The sequence below is a fragment of the Mandrillus leucophaeus genome, unplaced genomic scaffold (genome assembly GCF_000951045.1).
Source record: "Mandrillus leucophaeus isolate KB7577 unplaced genomic scaffold, Mleu.le_1.0 Scaffold4, whole genome shotgun sequence".
NCBI lineage: Eukaryota > Metazoa > Chordata > Mammalia > Primates > Cercopithecidae > Mandrillus > Mandrillus leucophaeus.
Window position 1 is genome coordinate 12,886,536 of NW_012104253.1, and position 20,200 is coordinate 12,906,735.

General features: G+C 37.7%; 1 protein-coding gene across 1 annotated transcript in view; it reads left to right on the forward strand.

Annotated features, from left to right (window-relative positions):
• Positions 1–20,200, forward strand: part of TRIP11 (thyroid hormone receptor interactor 11) — a 76,663-nt gene that overhangs the window by 24,653 nt on the left and 31,810 nt on the right. The window contains exons 4-11 of the mRNA XM_011991764.1: positions 365–643; positions 4,245–4,313; positions 6,447–6,612; positions 7,726–8,088; positions 10,498–10,538; positions 11,210–11,296; positions 14,432–14,644; positions 15,800–18,832. Coding sequence (XP_011847154.1) covers positions 365–643; positions 4,245–4,313; positions 6,447–6,612; positions 7,726–8,088; positions 10,498–10,538; positions 11,210–11,296; positions 14,432–14,644; positions 15,800–18,832 — 4,251 coding nt within the window. The remainder of the gene's footprint in view (positions 1–364; positions 644–4,244; positions 4,314–6,446; positions 6,613–7,725; positions 8,089–10,497; positions 10,539–11,209; positions 11,297–14,431; positions 14,645–15,799; positions 18,833–20,200) is intronic.

The window sequence follows — 20,200 nt, forward strand, 5'->3', positions numbered from 1 at the left end:
GTTTTCGCATCATTTAAGATTTGGTAATCACAAACAGAACCTTAAGAAATTGCCTATACTACTTCATACAGAGAAGATAGCAAACCCGTGTTTAACTGAGAAATTCATTCTTTTATTAACGTACAAAATTCTGATATTTCTACTATTTGTAACATTATTTATGCCTTAATTGTGTGTTTTAAATAAAAATGTTATAGTTAGAATGTTTTTTTTTTATTTTTTATAAAGACTTAGATTCAGTTAATAGAGGACCATCATTGGATAATCTTAAATTATTATATTGTGTCTTTTAATACAAATCTATGAAAGGTCAATATGATTGTTTTAAAGTACCTTTTCTAAAACATGGATTATAAATATATAGGTAGAAATCAGCCATCTTAAAGCCAGACAGATTGCACTCCAGGATCAGTTGCTGAAACTGCAGTCAGCTACTCATTCAGTACCTTCAGGAGCTGGTGGTGTACCAGCAACCACCGCATCGTCTTCATTCGCTTACGGGATTAGTCATCATCCTTCAACTTTCCATGATGATGACATGGACTTTGGTGATATAATTTCGTCCCAGCAAGAAATAAACCGACTCTCAAGCGAAGTTTCAAGACTTGAGTCTGAAGTTGGCCATTGGAGGCATATTGTTCAGGTAGATAAAAATTTTTTAGAGTTTTTGAAAACTTTGAGTAAAATTACAGGTGTAATATAAAAAGCTGTATGTAGAGCTTTTGATATCAGAAAGAACCCTGGACTAGGAAATAGAAAACCTGTATTCTAATTCCGTCAGTGACTTTCTTTTTGTGTGTGTTTTTATTTTTTTTATTTTTTTTATTTTTTTGAGACAGAATCTTGCTCTGTCTCCCAGGCTAGAGGACAGATCTTATGGCACGATCTTGGCTCACTGCAGCCTCCGCCTCCTGGGTTCCAGCGATTCTCCTGCCTCAGCCTCCTGGGTAGGTGGGATTACAGGAGCACACCACTATGCCTAGTTTTTTTATCTTTAGTAGAGACGGGGTTTCACCATTTTGGCCAGGCTAATCTCAAACTCCTGACCTCAGGTGATCTGCCCACCTCAGCCTCCTAAAGTGTTGGGATAACAGGTGTGAGCCACTGCACCTGACCTCTGCCAGTGACTTTATAATTGATTTTGGTCATGTCATCTTTCTCTCCCAGTCTCAGTTTCCCTTTCTGTACACTATTTGGAAAAAAAATTAAAGCAACAGATCCTTTTTTTTTTTTTTAAATAAAACATTATGAGAGGAAAAAAAATTGGGTTGCTGTGGTTGAACCAAGAACCTTATCTTCTGGAGTTCCTGAGACTCCTCTGGTGGAAACACCGGGACTCTGAAACACCGTGTTTGAAACCGCTTGCTTAGATGTTGTCTGAGGTTTCTGTTAGCTCTAGTTACATGTAAAATGAAAATCCGGCAATTGATATTATAAAATATGATAAACTATTTTGTCTTTTTTCTCATGCACTAGAAATTAATTCTTTGTTATTTGGGGCTGTAAACTTCCTTCCAAGGAACCCTTTTTTGTCTTACATATTAGATTTTATACAGGATGAATATCTCTTATCCAAAATACTTGAGACTAGAGGTGTTTCAGATTTTGAATTTTGGAATCTTTTCTTGTTCTTTCTTTTTTGTTTTTTGTTTTTCTTTGAGACATAGTCTCAGTCTGTTGCCCAGGCTGCAGTGCAGTGGCACCATCTCGGCTCACTGCACCCTCTGCCTCTCCGGTTCAAGCAATTCTCCTGCCTCAGCCTCCTGAGTAGCTGGGATTACAGGCGCCCACCACCACGCCCAATTAAAATTATCTCCTTCTTTCACAAGTTGCTAGACATTCTCAGTACCCCAAATAAGCCTTAGAGAGGATGATCTGTTTGTCCATCTTATCTCCAAAAAGCAGTAGTTCTAAATTTTTTTTATACTTTTAGTAGAGATGGGGTTTCACCATGTTACCCAGGCTGGTCTCAAACTCTTGACCTCAGGCCGCCCAAAGTGTTGGGATTACAGTGTGAGCCACTTCGCCCGGCCAGATTTTGGAATATTTTCATAAACATAATGAGATATCTTGAGGATGGGACCCACGTCCAAACATGGAATTCATTTATGTTACATATAAACTTTATACCCATAGGTACTTATGAAGGTAATTTTATACAATATTTTAAATAATATTATATAATTTGTGCATGAACCAAAATTTGCATTAATTAGTTACGTGTGGAATTTTCCACTTATGGCTTCATGTTGGCACTCAAATGTTTCAGATTTTGGAGCATTTCAGATTTTGGATTTTTGGATTAGGGATTCTCAACCTGTATACTATGGAAATTGTCAGTAGACATGAGACCTGGAGTAAACTGAAACATTGTTCATTTAGATTTAATTTCATCAATGTAAGGAAACAAATTATATGAGTAAAGAGATTATTTTTTGTGTTTTTGTGAATGTAATCTAGTTATGTAAAGGAGAAATCTTCCCAATTAAAATTATCTCCTTCTTTCACAAGTTGCTAGACATTCTCAGTACCCAAAATAAGCCTTAGAGAGGATGATCTGTTTGTCCATCTCATCTCCAAAAAGCAGTAGTTCTTAAACTTTGTGTGTATAAGAACTGACCTGGGGAACTTGGCAGTATTGGAGGTCTTCTGTAGTACCTTCAGAGATACCAATTTGTTAGCCAGTTTTAGGGCCTTAAACTGTATTTAAACAAATAGCCCTGGTGATTCTGATAACCTGAGGAACATATTTTAAGAAACATTGGTTAGGGTAAGATCTCATAGGGAAGAGAATGGTTTTTGGTGTGTTCACTTCAATGTATCTTAAATGCCTACTCCATGACAGACCCGTACTCGACTATAAAGGTAAAAAAGGTGTACTTGGGACCTTTCAGAGGACTTAATTTTCTAGCAAGACATAATAAAATTAACATTTGCAGTACAGTTTATAAGATGCTTCCGTATGTATTATCACAGTAGATTATTATGTTAGTAACTATGAGATGTATTTATTACCTGTAGTTTATAGATAAGGAAACGGAAAGGGTTTTTTGTTTTTGTTTTTGTTTTTTTTGAGATGGAGTCTCACTCTGTTGCCAGATTGGAGTGCAGTGGCGTGATCTCATCTTACTACAACCTCTGCCTCCCAGGTTCAAGCGATTCTCCTGCCTCAGCCTCCCAAGTAGCTAGGACTACAGGCGCCCGCCACCACTCCCAGCTAATTTTTTTTTGTATTTTTAGTAGAGACAGGATTTCACTATGTTGGCCAGGATGGTCTTGATCTCTTCCCCTCATGATCCACCCACCTTGGCCTCCCAAAGTGTTGGGATTACAAGTGTGAGCCACCGTGCTCAGCCCTAAGAAACTAAAAGTTTAAGTCATACCATCCATTGCCATGGTGGTTAAGTTATGATTCAAACACACGTGTTTTGACTAAATCCTGTATTTTTTCTATTATACTTTATTCTTTCTTTTAGTCCTAGAGTAGCTTTTGGTTCATTAAGATGCTATATAGTAATATTAATAAAGATAAATGAACAACATACAGCTTTGAATGAGAAGAATCCAAAGGTTGTTTTATTTATTTGTTAAAACAAAGGTTATTCTCTATTGGGTAGAGATCTTCTGGGTAAAATCATTTGATTTTGCCAGGCATGGTGGTTCATGTCTAATCCCAGCACTTTGGGAGGCCAAGGCAGGAGGATTGCTTGCAGCCAGGAGCTCGAGACCAGTCTGTGCAACATAGTGAGACCCTGTCTCTACAAAAAAAAAATTAGCTAGGAATGCTGGCATGTGCTTGTAGTCCCAGCTACTTGGAAGGCTGAGGTGGAAGGATTGCTTAAACCCAGGAGGTGGAGGCTGCAGTGAGCCATGATCACACCACTGCATTCTAGCCTGAGTGACAGAGAAAGACCCTGTCTCAAAATATAAAGAAAGAAAAAAGAAATTTCCTTTAAGAAAGCTGCTCAATTATCTTTACCCTTACATTTTGTCAAGCTAAGTAAAATATTCTATAAATTTTTCTACCTTAACTTAGTTATTTTGTAAAATTGTTGTCCCCCCATTAGTTAATAAATTCTTAAATATGACATCTTTTATTTACTGTGTATTATTCACTATTCTTTAATCAGAATCTGTGAAAATCCCCCTTTTTAAAAAACTATCTTATAATGAAGTTAGTTTGTGGCTTTCTGGTGACAAGAAAATCAGTATAATTATTTACTAATTCTCTTTTTCTGATCTAGATTTCCAAAGCACAAGGAACACATAACTCTGATCAAAGTGAAATATGTAAACTACAAAATATCATTAAGGTAAGTCAAATTGTTGATTGATGGTGGGAGTTATGCATCTAAATCTGCTTGTAAAAGCATAGGCCTGAATTAGTAAAGGTCTCAGTTATAAAAGTCGTTATCATTCTATAGATTATGATACTTCTTTTTCTTTTAGAGAGAGGGTCTCACTGTGTCACCCCGACTGGAGTGCAGTGGCATGATCAGGTCACTACAGCCTCATACTCCTGGGTTCAGGTGATCCTCCTGCCTTAGCTTCCCATGTAACTGGGACTACAGGCACACATGCCACCATGGCTGGCTAATTTTTTTCTGATTTTTTTCTATAGATGGGGCTTGCTAATGGTGCCCAGGCTGGTCTCAAACTTCTAGCCTCAAGCCATCCTCCTGCTTCAGCCTCCCAAAACTGGGATTCCAGGCATAAGCCAATGGGCCTGGCCCATTTTTTAAAAATTTTGTTGATCTTCTTTATTATTTATGGCAAGTAAAGTATATAAAAATCTCTGTCTTTCCAGAATCATTTGGTTTTGAACATTTATTACGGAGCTTATCTTTCGTAAGTCTCTATACTCTATTGTATCTTGTAAAACTGTCTTTATTAAAACATAATTGCAGGCTTGCTGAAGTTTCAAGGTTTAGGGTTAAAGGATATGGACAAAATAAAATACTAATATCATGCATTGGAAATACTTATTTTACCTTAGCGGTAGAATTTTGCTAATTCGTGTCATTTATTATTTCTTTTTTTTTTTTTTTGAGACAAAGTCTCGCTCTGTTGCCCAGGCTAGAGTGCAGGGCAGTGGCGCAATCTCAGCTCACTGCAAGCTCCACCTCCTGGGTTCACGCCATTCTCCTGCTTCAGTCTCCCAAGTAGCTGGGACTACAGGCGCCCACCACCATGCCTGGCTAATTTTTTGTATTTTTAATAGAGATGGGGTTTCACTGTGTTAGCCAGGATGGTCTCGATCTCCTGACCTCGTGATCCACCCGCCTCAGCCTCCCAAAGTGCTGGGATTACAGGCGTGAGCCACCACATCCAGCCAATTATTATTTCTTTAAAGAAAAGTCTTAGTTGCATATATTATTGTGGCAGTGAATTATTTTTATTGTTAAAATTGTTGTCAGATACAGAATTTTTAGTTTTGGGTTCATTATTTTTCCAATACTAGAGTGGACAGAATCCGGATCAGACCTGTGTTTGAATCCTGGCTGTATTATTTACGTGCTATGCTAACTTTGGGCAAGTTACTTCTGTTTTATTATTAATAGAGACTATCATAATACCTATCTTGTAGGATTGTTTTGAGGTTTAAATGTAAAGCTCTTAGCCCAGTGCTGGCACTTAAGTAAGAAGTTAATTTATAGGTTAGGATTTTTTTTTTCTTTTTTTTTCCATAAGAGCATCAATTTTTCCATAGATTAGGATTTTTGGTTACAAGCAACAAAAACCATCTCCGGCCAAGCAAAGCAAAAGAGGATTTACTGGAAGAACCCAGGGTAGTCCATCCGCAGGATTGAAGGAGGAGTTGAATATTTTGGCCTCAGGGTGGATAGGAGTGGGAAAAGTATTAGGAATCTGGGTGGCAGGACCCAGTAGACAGACTCTTGAGAGGGCACCTGTCCTGGTGCTTCCCGTCAAACCAGTTTCCCTAGTTGATGGACTCAGCTCAAGATCCAGGTTCCTGTGAGAGACACAGTGAGCTCAACTTGGGTAAGAAGGCGCCAGGTTGACAGTTTGGGAGTTCCTTTCCTGGTGAAAGGAAAGGCTGAGTGAGAGGGTGGAAGTAGTGGAACAGCAGGTACAGATTGGTCAGAGGGGTGACACTGGTATTGGTGGAATGTGTCATTAGGAAAAGGAGAAGTTCATGGTCACAGATATTCAAGAAAAGACATTTTTACTCATCATTTGTTTCAGCCTTTTCTTGCTGATGTTCCTTCATTAGAAGTAGAAAAACTGTTTTTGAGACCTAGGAAAGGAAAGGGTGAAGTTGTTCAGAATTGTCCTAATTTTGGGTCTGTGTTTAAATTCTTTTCAGCCTTAACATGTTCTGAGAATTCTTTTTAATAATGCAGACTTTTGGACAACAATTAAATATATAGCTTATATAAATTTATTGATTATAAATGTGAATAACTTTGTTTTTAATTTTTAAGGAACTAAAACAGAACCGAAGTCAGGAAATTGATGACCATCAACATGAAATGTCAGTACTGCAGAATGCACACCAACAGAAATTGACAGAAATAAGTCGACGACATCGAGAAGAATTAAGTGACTATGAAGAACGAATTGAAGAACTTGAAAATCTGTTACAACAAGGTTATTAGTTTTCTTTCTTTCTTTCTTTTTTTTGAGATGGAGTCTCCCTCTGTTGCCCAGGCTGGAGTGCACTGGCGCAATCTCTGCTCACTGCAACCTCCGCCCCCCAGGTTCAAGCAATTCTCCTGCCTCAGCCTCCCAAGTAGCTAGGATTACAGATGCCCGCCACCATGCCCAGCCAATTTTTGTATTTTTAGTAGAGATAGGGTTTCACCATGTTGGCCAGGCTGTTCTCTTACTCCTGACCTCGGGTGGTCCACCTGCCTCAGCCTCCCAAAGTGCTAGGATTACAGGCATGAGCCACTGCACCTGGCCAGTTGATAGTTTTATTAATTTAACATATTAGATGACATAATTAAATGATAGACCTAGCATTCTAAGACCAGGACAGTGCTGTAAACTTGCACTAAGTTATAAAGAAGAGAAAATGACTAGTTCTGCTTATCTGCCAGAAATTTGCAGTGGCACCTCTCCTTTTAAGATTCTGTGGCTGGGAGTGGTGGCTTATGGCTATAACCCCAGCATTTTGGGAAGCCAAGGTGTGTGGATCACTTGAGGCCAGGAGTTTGAGACCAGCCTGGCCAACATGGCTAAACCCCATCTCTACTAAAAATACAAAAATTAGCAGACATAGTGGTGCTTACCTGTGGTCCCAGCTACTTGGGAGGGTGAGGTGGGAGGATCACTTGAGCCCAGGAGGCAGAGGTTGCAGTGAGCTGAAATGGCACCACTGCCCTCCAGCCTGGGCAACAGAGTGAGATTCTATCTCAAAAAAAAAAAAAATTATGTGAAAATGGAAACGTCCTTTTTGCCTTTGTGGTAAATAGTTATAATTTATAGATTTCTTTGCATTATTTGGTGATAATACTTCGGTAATAAATGATTAGAGATATTATCACTTTCTTTCAAACTAAGAGAGACATAGGCCTTTATGTAGTTGATTCAAAGATTTTCCCCAAACTTACTTATTTTAAAACACTTAGTTCATTATAGTAATTTAACTTTTAAGCTTTCCAAATTCTGAACTGTCTTAAATCTCTTAGTTGTATATAGCAAGCCGTTTATTTCTTGGTACTTAACATTTGATGTCCTTGTTTTGTGTTTATGTTCTAGGTGGCTCTGGAGTTGTAGAAACTGATATCTCTAAAATTTATGAGATGCAAAAAACTATTCAAGTTCTACAAACAGAAAAAGTGGAGTCTACCAAAAAAATGGAAGAACTTGAGGATAAAATAAAAGATATAAATAAAAAATTATCTTCTGCAGAAAATGACAGAGATACTTTGAGGAGAGAACAAGAACAGCTAAATGTGGAAAAGAGACAAATAATGGAAGAATGTGAAAACTTAAAATTGGAATGTAGTAAATTGCAGCCTTCTGCTGCGAAGCAAAGTGATACTGTGACAGAAAAGGAAAGAATTCTTGCCCAGAGTGCATCAGTGGAAGAAGTGTTCAGACTACAACAAGCACTGTCTGGTATACAGTCTTTGGAACTTATTTCAGATTGCTGTTTCATTGCATAGTAGTTGTTTTTAGAGACAGATGCTTCACTAACTGAATACTTAGTGGAAATGGCATATTCCTGGAAATGACTGTGTGTCATTTGGGTAGAATTGTGTGGTTTGGATTCAGTGTAAGAGTTAATAGATTGCAAATAGGAATTTCCTGTTAAAAAGGATCAAGTATTGCTATACTTTCTGTAACTCACCACAGCCCACATCCTCCAGTTAGGGAATACAGCCTTTCTTCTTCAAAGTCAGTTGTTACCTGTTTGAAATGATCTCCTATATCCAAGCAAAGCCCTGAGTGCTTAGAGCCATAGGTCTTCCACCATTTTCTATGCTCATGATGATATTTAGTTACTATACCAGTATTCTGTGTTACAAAAAATTAGTGCTAAATGAAATAGGCCAAACACTAGTAAATAAAATACATTTTAAAGTAATTGTACTTATGTTTTAAAAAATGTTTACTTATTTAAAAAATAAATTTACTTATGTAAGAATAATACATTTACTTATTTATCATGTTGGGTGATCCAGATGAGTTTATTTGCCTGAAAAACCCACTGCCTTAGTCCTTCCTCTTTTTTCTATTTCCATTTCCATAGAATTACTTCAGCCAGTCATAATTGCTTTTTGCCTATGTTAACTATGGCAGCTCTCTGAATGGAGCAGAACAGCATAGTGGTTAAGGACATGACTGGGTTGGAATCGAGCTCTATCACTAATTAGCTGACCTTGGACAGGTTAACATCTCTATGCGTTGGTTATTTCATCCATAGGGTTGGGATAATAATGGTATCTTCCTTGTAGTTTTAGTAATGAGGATTATATGAGTTACTATCTGCCACTCTTTAGGATAGTGTCTAGCCGATAGTAGATGTTGAAGAGTTAGCCTTTTTTTGTTGTTTTTTTGAGACGGAGTCTCGCTCTGTAGCTCAGACTGGAGTGCAGTGGCATGATCTCAGTTCACTGCAACCTCCACCTCCTGGGTTCAAGTGATTCTCCTCCCTCAGCCTCCCAAGTAGCTGGGACTACAGGCATGTGCCACCATGCCCAGCTAATTTTTGTATTTTTCGTAGAGATGGGGTTTCACCATGTTGGCCAGGATGGTCTCGATCTCTTGACCTCATGATCCACCCACCTCCGTCACCCAAAATGCTGAGATTACAGGCGTGAGCCACTGCCCCCCGCTGAAGAGTTAGCTTTTAAAATTCTCTCTTCTCCACGATTCCTTCAATCTATTTTTTTCATTCTGCAGCCAGAATAATTTGTCAGAAATGCAAAGCAGGTTACTCCCCTGCTTTTAGTACTTTGTAGCTCCCTGTGAACTTCGGGATGATGTTTAAATTTCTTAGACATGATAATGTCTCTCATGATCTAGTTCCTGCCTGCCTCTTCAGTTTCAACTATTCCCATGCTCCTGCATTCTAAACTTGAGCCATATTGAATTTTCTATAGCTCCTTAAATGAGCGATGTTGCCTCTTCACTCTGTTACCCTTGCATTTTCTGCTTTCTCTGTGTGGGGTGTCTCTATGGCTCTTTTAGTCGACTCTCAGTATATTGATTCAGTGCAGGTATGAACCTCCACTGAGAAGTACCTAGCACTGCCACTTCTTGGCCCCATTTGCTCCTCCTAGTCTGGATTAGGCGTTTACCCTGTTTGTTCTCGTAGCATCCCGTGCTTGCTCTGTCATACTGTGTTATAATCCTGTGCTTACTAATTTTTCTTCCTCTCTAAGTTGTAAGTTCTTCGAGAGCAAAGGCTAAGTTTTTCCAGCTTTTTGTCTAGCACCTGGCCTCATAGTAAATGCTAAATATTCCTGAGTGAATGTCAAATCAATGATTTCAGCTGTGTTTTTTTGTGTACCTCTTCTATTTATGGATCTGTCTATAATAACAGATTGAATGGTCTTTTTCTCAGCATTCACATCTAAATCACGTTAGATAATTGAGAGATTATGGTATTGTGGTGGTATAAATATACATAATAAAATATTACTTTTAAATTGTTTTCCTCCAGTCTTAAACCATGTACTATTTCCTGCTTCTCAAACTAGTCAATTCATGTTGAAACCTGGTTGTCATTAGCATTTTTATCAAGGCAATAACTTGCGACTTATCCACAATACAATTTTAATTTTTTCTTATATTTATCCATAGAATTGGATTTTAATGTGGTTTTTAACGGGCATTTATGATTTATTTGATACAACAAAACAGGAATACAAATACATGTTTCACTCAGAACTGTTACTGCTTTTGCCATTGGTGCTTAGATATACACTTTGTTTTAATTGGGTTACATTTCTGAGTTTAATATTGAAGATAATAGGTTACTCTAAATAATTTTAATGTCAGGTTCATTTGCTGTTTTTGCAGATGCCGAAAACGAAATCATGAGATTGAGTAGTTTAAACCAGGTAAATTAATTTTGACAAATGTTATATGCATAGAGACAGTGGAAGCAGATCCTATACCAAGTGCGAAATGAGTTTTAATTTTCCTTAAGAGATTCAAAGAGTTATTTCTTTTCTAATAATTAGAAGTTATTTTGTAAATATATTTTTATATTTTTTCAAGCATAATAAGGAAGTCTTCTGTAAGAGTGTCAAAAATGCATGACTGTTTTCATTCATTTTACACACTCTTATAAGTGTTGCATTCTTTTTTTTTAATTTATTTTTGAGACAGAGCCTTTTGCTTGTCACCCAGGCTGGAGTCGCAATCTCGGCTCACTGCAGCCTCCGCCTCCTGGGGTCAAGCGATTCTCCTGTCTCAGCCTCCCGAGTAGCTGGGACGACAGGAGCATGCCACTGCACCCGGTTAATTTTTTGTATTTTTAGTAGAGACAGGGTTTCACTGTGTTAGGATGGTCTTGATCTCCTGGCCTTGTGATCCGCCTGCCTCAGCCTCCCAAAGTGCTGGGATTACAGGCATGAGCCACGGCACCCGGCTAAGTATTGCATTCTTATAATTATTACATATCATTAAAGAAATACTGAATAGAAACACACAGTTGTATAGATTGCCTGCTTTTTTATAAACTGGAAATTTCTTGTTACCTGAAAACACTGCTTTAATATTTTTGTAGGATAACAGTCTTGCTGAAGACAATCTGAAACTTAAAATGCATATCGAAGTTTTAGAAAAAGAGAAGTCATTGCTGAGTCAAGAAAAGGTTGGTGGTGTAAAAATGGGGGCAGAATTAAAATGTTGTGTGTTGTAGTTCACAGCCAAAGGCCAATTGATATCCAAATGGAATGTTGAGTAATTGAGCTCAAGTCCTTAGAATAAAGCTGATCTCATTGATGCTTGTCAGGCTAGGTGGAAGTACTTGGGCAAAGTTCAGAGTGTAAGTGGCTGGCTTGAGTTCATGTTTAGAAATAAGCTAGTAGGCACACAGAAGCAAGCAGAAAAGATAGGTGGAGGTTCTGTTTTGGTTTCTGATGATGTCCTGACAGCGGGAGCAGACACAGGTAGGTCAGGAGGTCTGGAGTGGCATACTGTAATAACTGTATAGGCTACTTATGTGCTTCAGAATGTGTCCATTTTGGTGGACAGTACTTTCTTAGTGGTGAGGCATACAGAGCGACAGTTTCAGTGGTAGAAAGAAGTTAAATTTTTTTTTTTTTTTTTTTTTTAATGAGATGGAGTTTCACTCTTGTTGCCCAGGCTGGAGTGCAATGGCGCAATCTCAGCTCACTGCAACCTCTGCCTCCCGGGTTCAAGCGATTCTCCTGCCTCAGCCTCCTGAGTAGCTGGGATTACAGGCGCCAGGCACCACACCCAGCTAATTTTGTATTTTTAGTAGAGACGGGGTTTCTCCGTGTTGGTCAGGCTGGTCTCGAACTCCCGACCTCAGGTGATCTGCCTACCTCGGCCTCCCAAAGTGTTGGGATTATAGACGTGAGCCGCCACGCCTGGCAAAAGAAGGTCTTTATAGGGGTACAGAGCAACAGTTTCAGTGGTAGAAAGAAGGTCTTTGTTGTATGTGTTCATAGCAGGAAGGAATAAGATTCTGAAAGGGAAAGGTATTTAGAAGTGTTTTTATGTTTGAACCACTTGGGTGAAATTTATTGGCTAAGGCAGGTGCTTAAATATAGGAGAGTTGTAAGCTAGTATTATTAAGTTAAAGACCAGTGTCTTAATTTAAATTCTTAATTTTAAAAAGTGATACATATTTTCTGATATATGTGTTCAGAAAACATACATACTGAAAACCTTCGGACAGTGCAAGTAGAGCATCTTTTGTACCTCTGTGGCTTGGCCTCTTTCCCAGAGGCAGTCTCCGTTACCAGTTTCTAGTGTTTCTTTCTGGACTATGTCTATGCATGTATGATTGTATATATCAGTAGCTTTAAAAAATACAAATCTCAGCTTATTATAAATACCCTTTTTACATACCATATTTCCAACATCTTTCCACATTAGTGTATATGCAGTATTTCTCAAAGGGACTGCTATTGGCATTTAAGCAGGAAAATTCTTAGTTGTGTGCGCTACCCTGTGTATTGTGGGATTTTTGTTGCCACTCTTTCTACCCACTATGTGCTAGCAGTATCTCCCCATCATTTTAAAAATTACTATATTATATATATTTTATCTTTCCTGTTTTTGCTCCCATTGTATTCTGCTCTTTCCCTGACTGATCTAGTAGTTTGTAGTTGGCAGAACTCTCTGCACTTATCTGGTAGGACCTGTAACCTTTTCATGATGTGTTTGGTTTCAGTAGCTAGTTCTGATAGCTGTTTCTCTTTTCTTTTGATGTTAAGTAGTCCATGAATTGTGTCTGCTTACTGATTAAGAATACCAAAAATGCCTATGAGGGCCGAGTGTGGTGACTTATGCTGTAATCTCAGCCCTTTGGGAGGCCAAGGTGGGATGATTGCTCGAGGCCAGGAGTTTGAGACCAGCCTGGGCAACATAGTGAGACACCATATCTACAAAAACACACTAAATAATTTTTTTAAAAAGTACCTATGAGGCTGTCTGTGCTTTTAAGATCCACCTGAAGAAAATTTTTGTGGTTCTCCTAATTTGAACAGATAACTTCAGAAAGACTTAAGAGAATGCTGTTTCCATCTTTCAGCTGTAGTCAGAATAAATTTTTGAATTGGAAGGAAATAGGAATTGTGATACAGATGCTCTAGTATAGCTTTTATCAGATCTCTGTTTTTTCAACTAACTCTCCAACGCGATGTTGAGTTTCTTTTATAAGGTTTCTATTAGGCTGTTTATTTGAAGGAATTTGAGATTCTTATTTTTTTTTAATTTTATTTTTTAGAGAGAGTCTTGCTGTGTTGCCCAGGTTAGAGTACTGTGGCTGATCACGGCATCATCATAGTGCACTACAGCCTTGAACTCCTCGGCTCAAGTAATCCTTCTGCCTTAGCCACCTAAGTAGCCTTCTGGAACTATAGATAAATGCCATCATGCCTGGTTCAAGACTCTTATTTAAAGTAGATTCCATATGGGTTTGATGTTTAAAAATCTGTCAGTGAAAGAAGGCTTTAATATATAGTTTATTACAAACATTATAACTAGAGACTGAAATAATGTTGAAGCATAGAGACCTGTCCCACTTCTGAGATTTTGGAGAAAGCATTAAATACCAGGTAGTAGACTATAAAATGTATATATACTATCTTTAGGAATGTCAGGTGTAACAGAGGGGAACCTAGTCCATGCTCAGGTTAGAAGGTAAAGGAAGGAAGGAGGATTATTTCTTGGGTCAAGAAAAAGTTCCATATTCTGGCAGAAGCAAAAGTAATAAAGGAAATTCCTTTAGTAAGAGAAAAGAAACTTTTTATTTTCTAATTAGAGAGGCTAAACGTTTGGGTGAAGGAGCATTGATTTTTTTATATTTTTATTTAGTCTGAGGCTGTTAATGACTGGATGTTAGAGAATGGAAGTGAGGAAGGCAGAAAGACTTGGGGACATTTTGAAAAGTATGTATGTACGGTGGGTGGGGTCAGGGGATGGACAAAGGGTAGCCACAGTGGAGCAGGATAGGAGAGGCTCTCAAATGGGAATGTTTTTATAAAGAAGAACTTGGCACTAGAGGACAAACTTAGAGTCGTTGCATCTGTCTAGGGATGTAGAAATGTTTTGCTTGAAGCTACAAGTAAAATTGCACATGAATGAAGGATGTGGTTTGTTGAATTTTACATACAATTATTGAGGTATTGTTCAGTACTATTTCCAATATAGAGCACTCAAAATAGATTCCCAAGTTTTGCTTCTATGTATGTTTTTAATCTTTTGGTGTCTCCAATTGAAAGTATGTGTTGCTTTTTTCCTTTTATCATTTCAGGAAGAACTTCAGATGTCACTTTTAAAATTGAACAATGAATATGAAGTAATTAAAAGTACAGCTACAAGAGACATAAGTTTGGATTCAGAATTACATGACTTAAGACTTAATTTGGAGGCAAAGGAACAAGAACTCAATCAGAGTATTAGTGAAAAGGAAACACTGATAGCTGAGATAGAAGAATTGGACAGACAGAATCAAGAAGCTACAAAGGTAACACTGTATTAAATACAGTGAGGCAGCACATTCTACTAAGTAGACTAAACACTGGATTAACATGCAGAAATGATGGGTTTGATTTAATTAATATTTTAGTTCATAGAGATTGACAAACCTCTTTGGTAAAGTGCTAGATAGTAAATATCGTTGGCCTTGTAGGCCATATAGTCTCAGTCTACTCAACTCTGTTGTGATATCAACAAATGAGTATGACCATGTTTCAGTAAAATTTTATTTACAAAACAGGCAGCATCCCTGAGTTGGCCAATCGCTATAGTTTGTTGACTCTTACTCTAGCGTAGAGTTAAAAATAAACAATATGCCTGGCGCGGTGGTTCACACCTGTAATCCTAGCACTTTGGGAGGCAGAGACGGGTCGATCACGAGGTCAGGAGTTCAAGATCAGCCTGGTCAAGATGGTGAAACCCCATCTCCACTAAAAATACAAAAAATTAGCTGGGCGTGGTGGCAGGTGCCTGTAATCCCAGCTACTCAGGAGGCTGAGGCAGAGAATTGATTGAATCCAGGAGGCAGAGGTTGCAGTGAGCCGAGATCATGCCACTGCACTCCAGCCTGGGCAACAGAGCGAATCCGTCTGAAAAAAAAAGAAAGTACTATTCACCATCTTTGGTTTTAAATTCTTATCCCTAAAATGCTTTTAAAAATGACAAGATGGGGCCAGGTGTGGTGGCTCATGCCTGTAATCCCAACACTTTGGGAATCCTAGGCGGGCAGATCACCTGAGGTCAGGAGTTTGAGACCAGCGTGACGAACATGGAGAAACCCCATTTCTACTAAAAATACAAAATTAGCCAGGTGTAGTGGCGCATGCCTGTAATCCCAGCTACTCGGGAGGTTGAGGCAGGAGAATTGCTTGAACCTGGGAGGCGGAGGTTCCGGTGAGCCAAGATCATGCCATTGCACTCCAGCCTGGGCAACAAAAAAAAAAAAAAAAATGGCAAGATGGATTTGCTGTAAAATAGTAATAAGTAATTTCACAGTGGGTGTTTTGATAGAAAAACAATGTTTTGAAGAAGGATAGAAATATCTGAGGATTATTCTTTTATTATGTATGAGATTTTATAAAATTTTCTTTAAGTAGTAAAATGAGAACATGTTGTAAAGTCACCATGCAAATTTTTCTTTCAGCACATGATTTTGATAAAAGATCAGCTATCAAAGCAACAAAATGAAGTAGATAGCATCATCAGTAAACTGAAACAAGATCTAAATGATGAAAAAAAGAGAGTTCATCAACTTGAAGATGATAAAATGGACATTACTAAAGAGTTAGATGTACAGAAAGAAAAGCTACTTCAAAGTGAAGTGGCCCTAAATGATTTACATTTAACCAAGCAGAAACTTGAGGACAAAGTAGAAAATTTAGTAGATCAGCTAAATAAATCACAAGAAAGTAATGTAAGCATCCAGAAGGAGAATTTAGAACTTGAGGAGCGTATTAGACAAAATGAGGAGGAGCTTTCTAGAATGAGGAATGAGTTAACTCAGTCTCTAAATCAAGAAGACTCTGATAATAATTTTAAGGATACCTTACTTAAAGAAAGAGAAGCTGAAGTTAGAAACTTAAAGCAAAATCTTTCAGAATTAGAACAGCTCAATGAAAATTTAAAGAAAGTTGCTTTTGATGTCAAAATGGAGAATGAAAAGTTAGTTTTAGCATGTGAAGATGTGAGGCATCAGTTAGAAGAATCTCTTGCTGGTAACAAGCAGCTTTCTCTGGAAAAAAACACTATTGTGGAGACTCTAAAAATGGAAAAAGGAGAGATAGAAGCAGAATTGTGTCGGGCTAAAAAGAGGCTATTGGAAGAAGCAAACAAGTATGAGAAAACCATTGAAGAACTGTCAAATGCACGTAATTTGAATACCTCTCCCTTACAGCTGGAACATGAGCATTTAATTAAACTCAATCAAAAGAAAGACATGGAAATAGCAGAACTCAAAAAGAATATTGAACAAATGGATACTGACCATAAAGAAACTAAGGACATTTTGTCATCTAGTTTAGAAGAGCAGAGGCAGTTGGCACAACTTATAAAGGAGAAAGAAATTTTTATTGAAAAGCTTAAAGAAAGAAGTTCAAAGCTGCAGGAGGAATTGGATAAATATTCTCAGGCCTTAAGAAAAAATGAAATTTTAAGACAGACCATAGAGGAAAAGGACCGAAGTCTTGGATCCATGAAAGAAGAAAATAATCATCTGCAAGAAGAATTGGAACGACTCAGGGAACAGCAGAGTCGAACCGCACCTGTGACTGACCCTAAAACCCTTGATAGTGTTGCTGAACTAGCATCTGAGGTGTCTCAACTGAACATGATCAAGGATCATCTTGAAGAGGAAATTAAACATCATCAAAAGATAATTGAAGATCAAAACCAGAGTAAGATGCAACTACTTCAGTCTTTACAAGAGCAAAAGAAGGAAATTGATGAGTTTAGATACCAGCATGAGCAAATGAACGCCACACACACCCAGCTCTTTTTAGAGAAAGATGAGGAAATTAAGAGTTTGCAAAAAACAATCGAACAAATCAAAACCCAGTTACATGAAGAAAGACAGGACATTCAAACAGATAACTCTGATATTTTTCAAGAAACAAAAGTTCAGAGCCTTAATATAGAAAATGGAAGTGAAAAGCATGATTTATCTAAAGCTGAAACGGAAAGATTAGTGAAAGGAATAAAGGAGCGAGAACTGGAGATTAAACTTCTAAATGAAAAGAATATATCTTTAACTAAACAGATTGATCAGTTATCCAAAGATGAAGTTGGTAAACTAACTCAGATTATTCAGCAGAAAGACTTGGAGATACAAGCTCTTCATGCTAGAATTTCTTCAATTTCCTATACCCAAGATGTTGTTTACCTTCAACAGCAACTGCAGGCTTATGCTATGGAAAGAGAAAAGGTATTCGCTGTTTTGAATGAGAAGACTAGGGAAAATAGCCATTTAAAAACAGAATATCACAAAATGATGGATATCATTGCTGCCAAGGAAGCAGCTCTCATCAAACTGCAAGATGAAAATAAAAAATTGTCTACTAGATTTGAAAGTAGTGGCCAAGATATGTTTAGAGAAACTATTCAGAATTTATCACGTATCATTCGAGAAAAAGACATTGAAATAGATGCTCTGAGTCAGAAATGTCAGACTTTATTGGCAGTTTTACAGACATCCAGCACTGGTAATGAGGCTGGAGGTGTTAATAGTAATCAATTTGAGGAGCTTCTACAGGAACGTGACAAGTTAAAACAGCAAGTAAAGAAAATGGAAGAGTGGAAGCAGCAGGTAATGACCACGGTACAAAATATGCAACACGAGTCAGCCCAGCTTCAGGAAGAACTTCACCAACTTCAGGCACAGGTTTTGGTTGACAGTGATAATAATTCTAAATTACAAGTGGACTATACTGGCCTGATCCAAAGTTATGAGCAGAATGAAACCAAACTCAAAAATTTTGGGCAGGAATTAGCACAAGTTCAGCACAGCATTGGGCAGCTTTGCAATACCAAGGATCTTCTTTTAGGAAAACTTGATATTATCTCACCCCAGCTGTCTTCTGCATCATTGCTTACTCCCCAATCTGCAGAATCTCTTAGAGCAAGTAAGTCTGATGTATTGAGTCAATCTTCTGAATTGCTTCAGCAAGAGGTAGAAGAGCTAAGAAAATCACTACAGGAAAAAGATGCAACAATTAGAACTCTCCAGGAAAATAATCACAGATTGTCTGATTCGATTGCTGCCACCTCAGAGCTAGAAAGAAAAGAACACGAACAAACCGATTCAGAAATCAAGCAGCTAAAGGAGAAACAAGATGTTTTGCAAAAGTTACTTAAGGAAAAAGACCTCTTAATCAAAGCCAAAAGTGATCAACTACTTTCTTCCAATGAAAATTTCACTAACAAAGTAAATGAAAACGAACTTTTGAGGCAGGCAGTAACAAACCTGAAGGAGAGAGTATTAATTCTAGAGATGGACATTGGCAAACTAAAAGGAGAAAATGAAAAAATAGTGGAAACATCCAAGGGAAAGGAAACAGAATATCAAGCATTACAAGAGACTAACATGAAGTTTTCTATGATGCTGCGAGAAAAAGAGTTTGAGTGCCACTCAATGAAGGAGAAGGCTCTTGCTTTTGAACAGCTATTGAAAGAGAAAGAACAGGTATGTTCTGGATGGAGTATTGTAGAAGTAAGTTGGAGGTGGAGGAGACTTTTTTTAATGTTATTTCATTTATATTGTCTTTGAAGAGGACTGTGCATTTGTTCATTCAGAAATATTTATTTCAAGGTGTGATTCATTCTAAATAAATTTTCCTCAGAGACATTTGGAAGTTCTCCCTCAAATTGTTAGATACTTCCAAATACTTTTGGTAGTACATTAATTTTTTACAGATCACTAAGTAGTACTTAATATTTTTCTTTAGAAAACAAGTATGTCATGAGAGAATTTTGAAGTCACTTCAATTTAATCAAATTTTAGGTATATTTCAGTAGCTAACATTTTAGAGATTCTTATATATAAGGAAAGCACTGTGAAATACACATACATCTTTAACCATCTGCAGTAAAAAATACATTTTACATCGTGACACAGTAAGAGTGTGTGTGTGTAACTGAAAAGTTTCAGGAACCAGAAATTGCTCTTATTACATGTGATACTCTGTTTGAAAAAGAATGTGCTGGCTGGGCGCGGTGGCTTATGCCTGTAATCACAGCAGTTTGAGAGGCCAAGGTGGGTGGATCACCTGAGGTCAGGAGTTTGAGACCAGCCTGACCAACATAGTGAAACCCCGTCTCTACTAAAAAAAATACAAAAAATGAACCGGGCATGGTGGTGGGCAATCCCGGCTACTCGGGAGGCTGAGGCGGGAGAATCACTTGAACCTGGGAGGCAGAAGTTGCAGTGAGCTGAGATCACACCACTACACTCCAGCCTGGGTGACAGAACAAGACTCTGTCTCAACAAAAAGGAAAAAGAAAAAAAAAAAAAAAAAAAAAGAATGTGCTATTCAGGTAGCACATTCGGTTAGAAATTTTTAAAAAATAATAAGAAAATGTGCTGAATGACTCATTAAATTGATTTTTATGAACTGATTAGTCACAACCTGGAATTTGAAAAGTATTAGCCATGGGTAATGCTTTTCTTATAATAGGCTCAGTAAATAATCTAATCCCAGTTCTGTCACTGATGTGACTTTGGGTATATTTTGACCTTTTTGGTTTATTCAGCCATATATAACAGGAGGTCATAGCAGTTATATGGATAGTGCCAGTAGCATTTGATAATATTTAAATTTTTATATGCAGTTCATTTTAGTAAGAATTATTGAGGATTTCCTGTTACACTATATACTATACTATATAAAACTTTTGATAATATTTAAATTTTTATATACAATTCATTTTAGAAAGAATTATTGGGGATTTCCTGTTACACTATATACTATACTGTACTGTATGATGGTGCTGTGTAGGGCTTGTTCGGTGGTGTATAGGGTGCTGTGTAGGGCTTGTTCGGTGGTGTATAGGG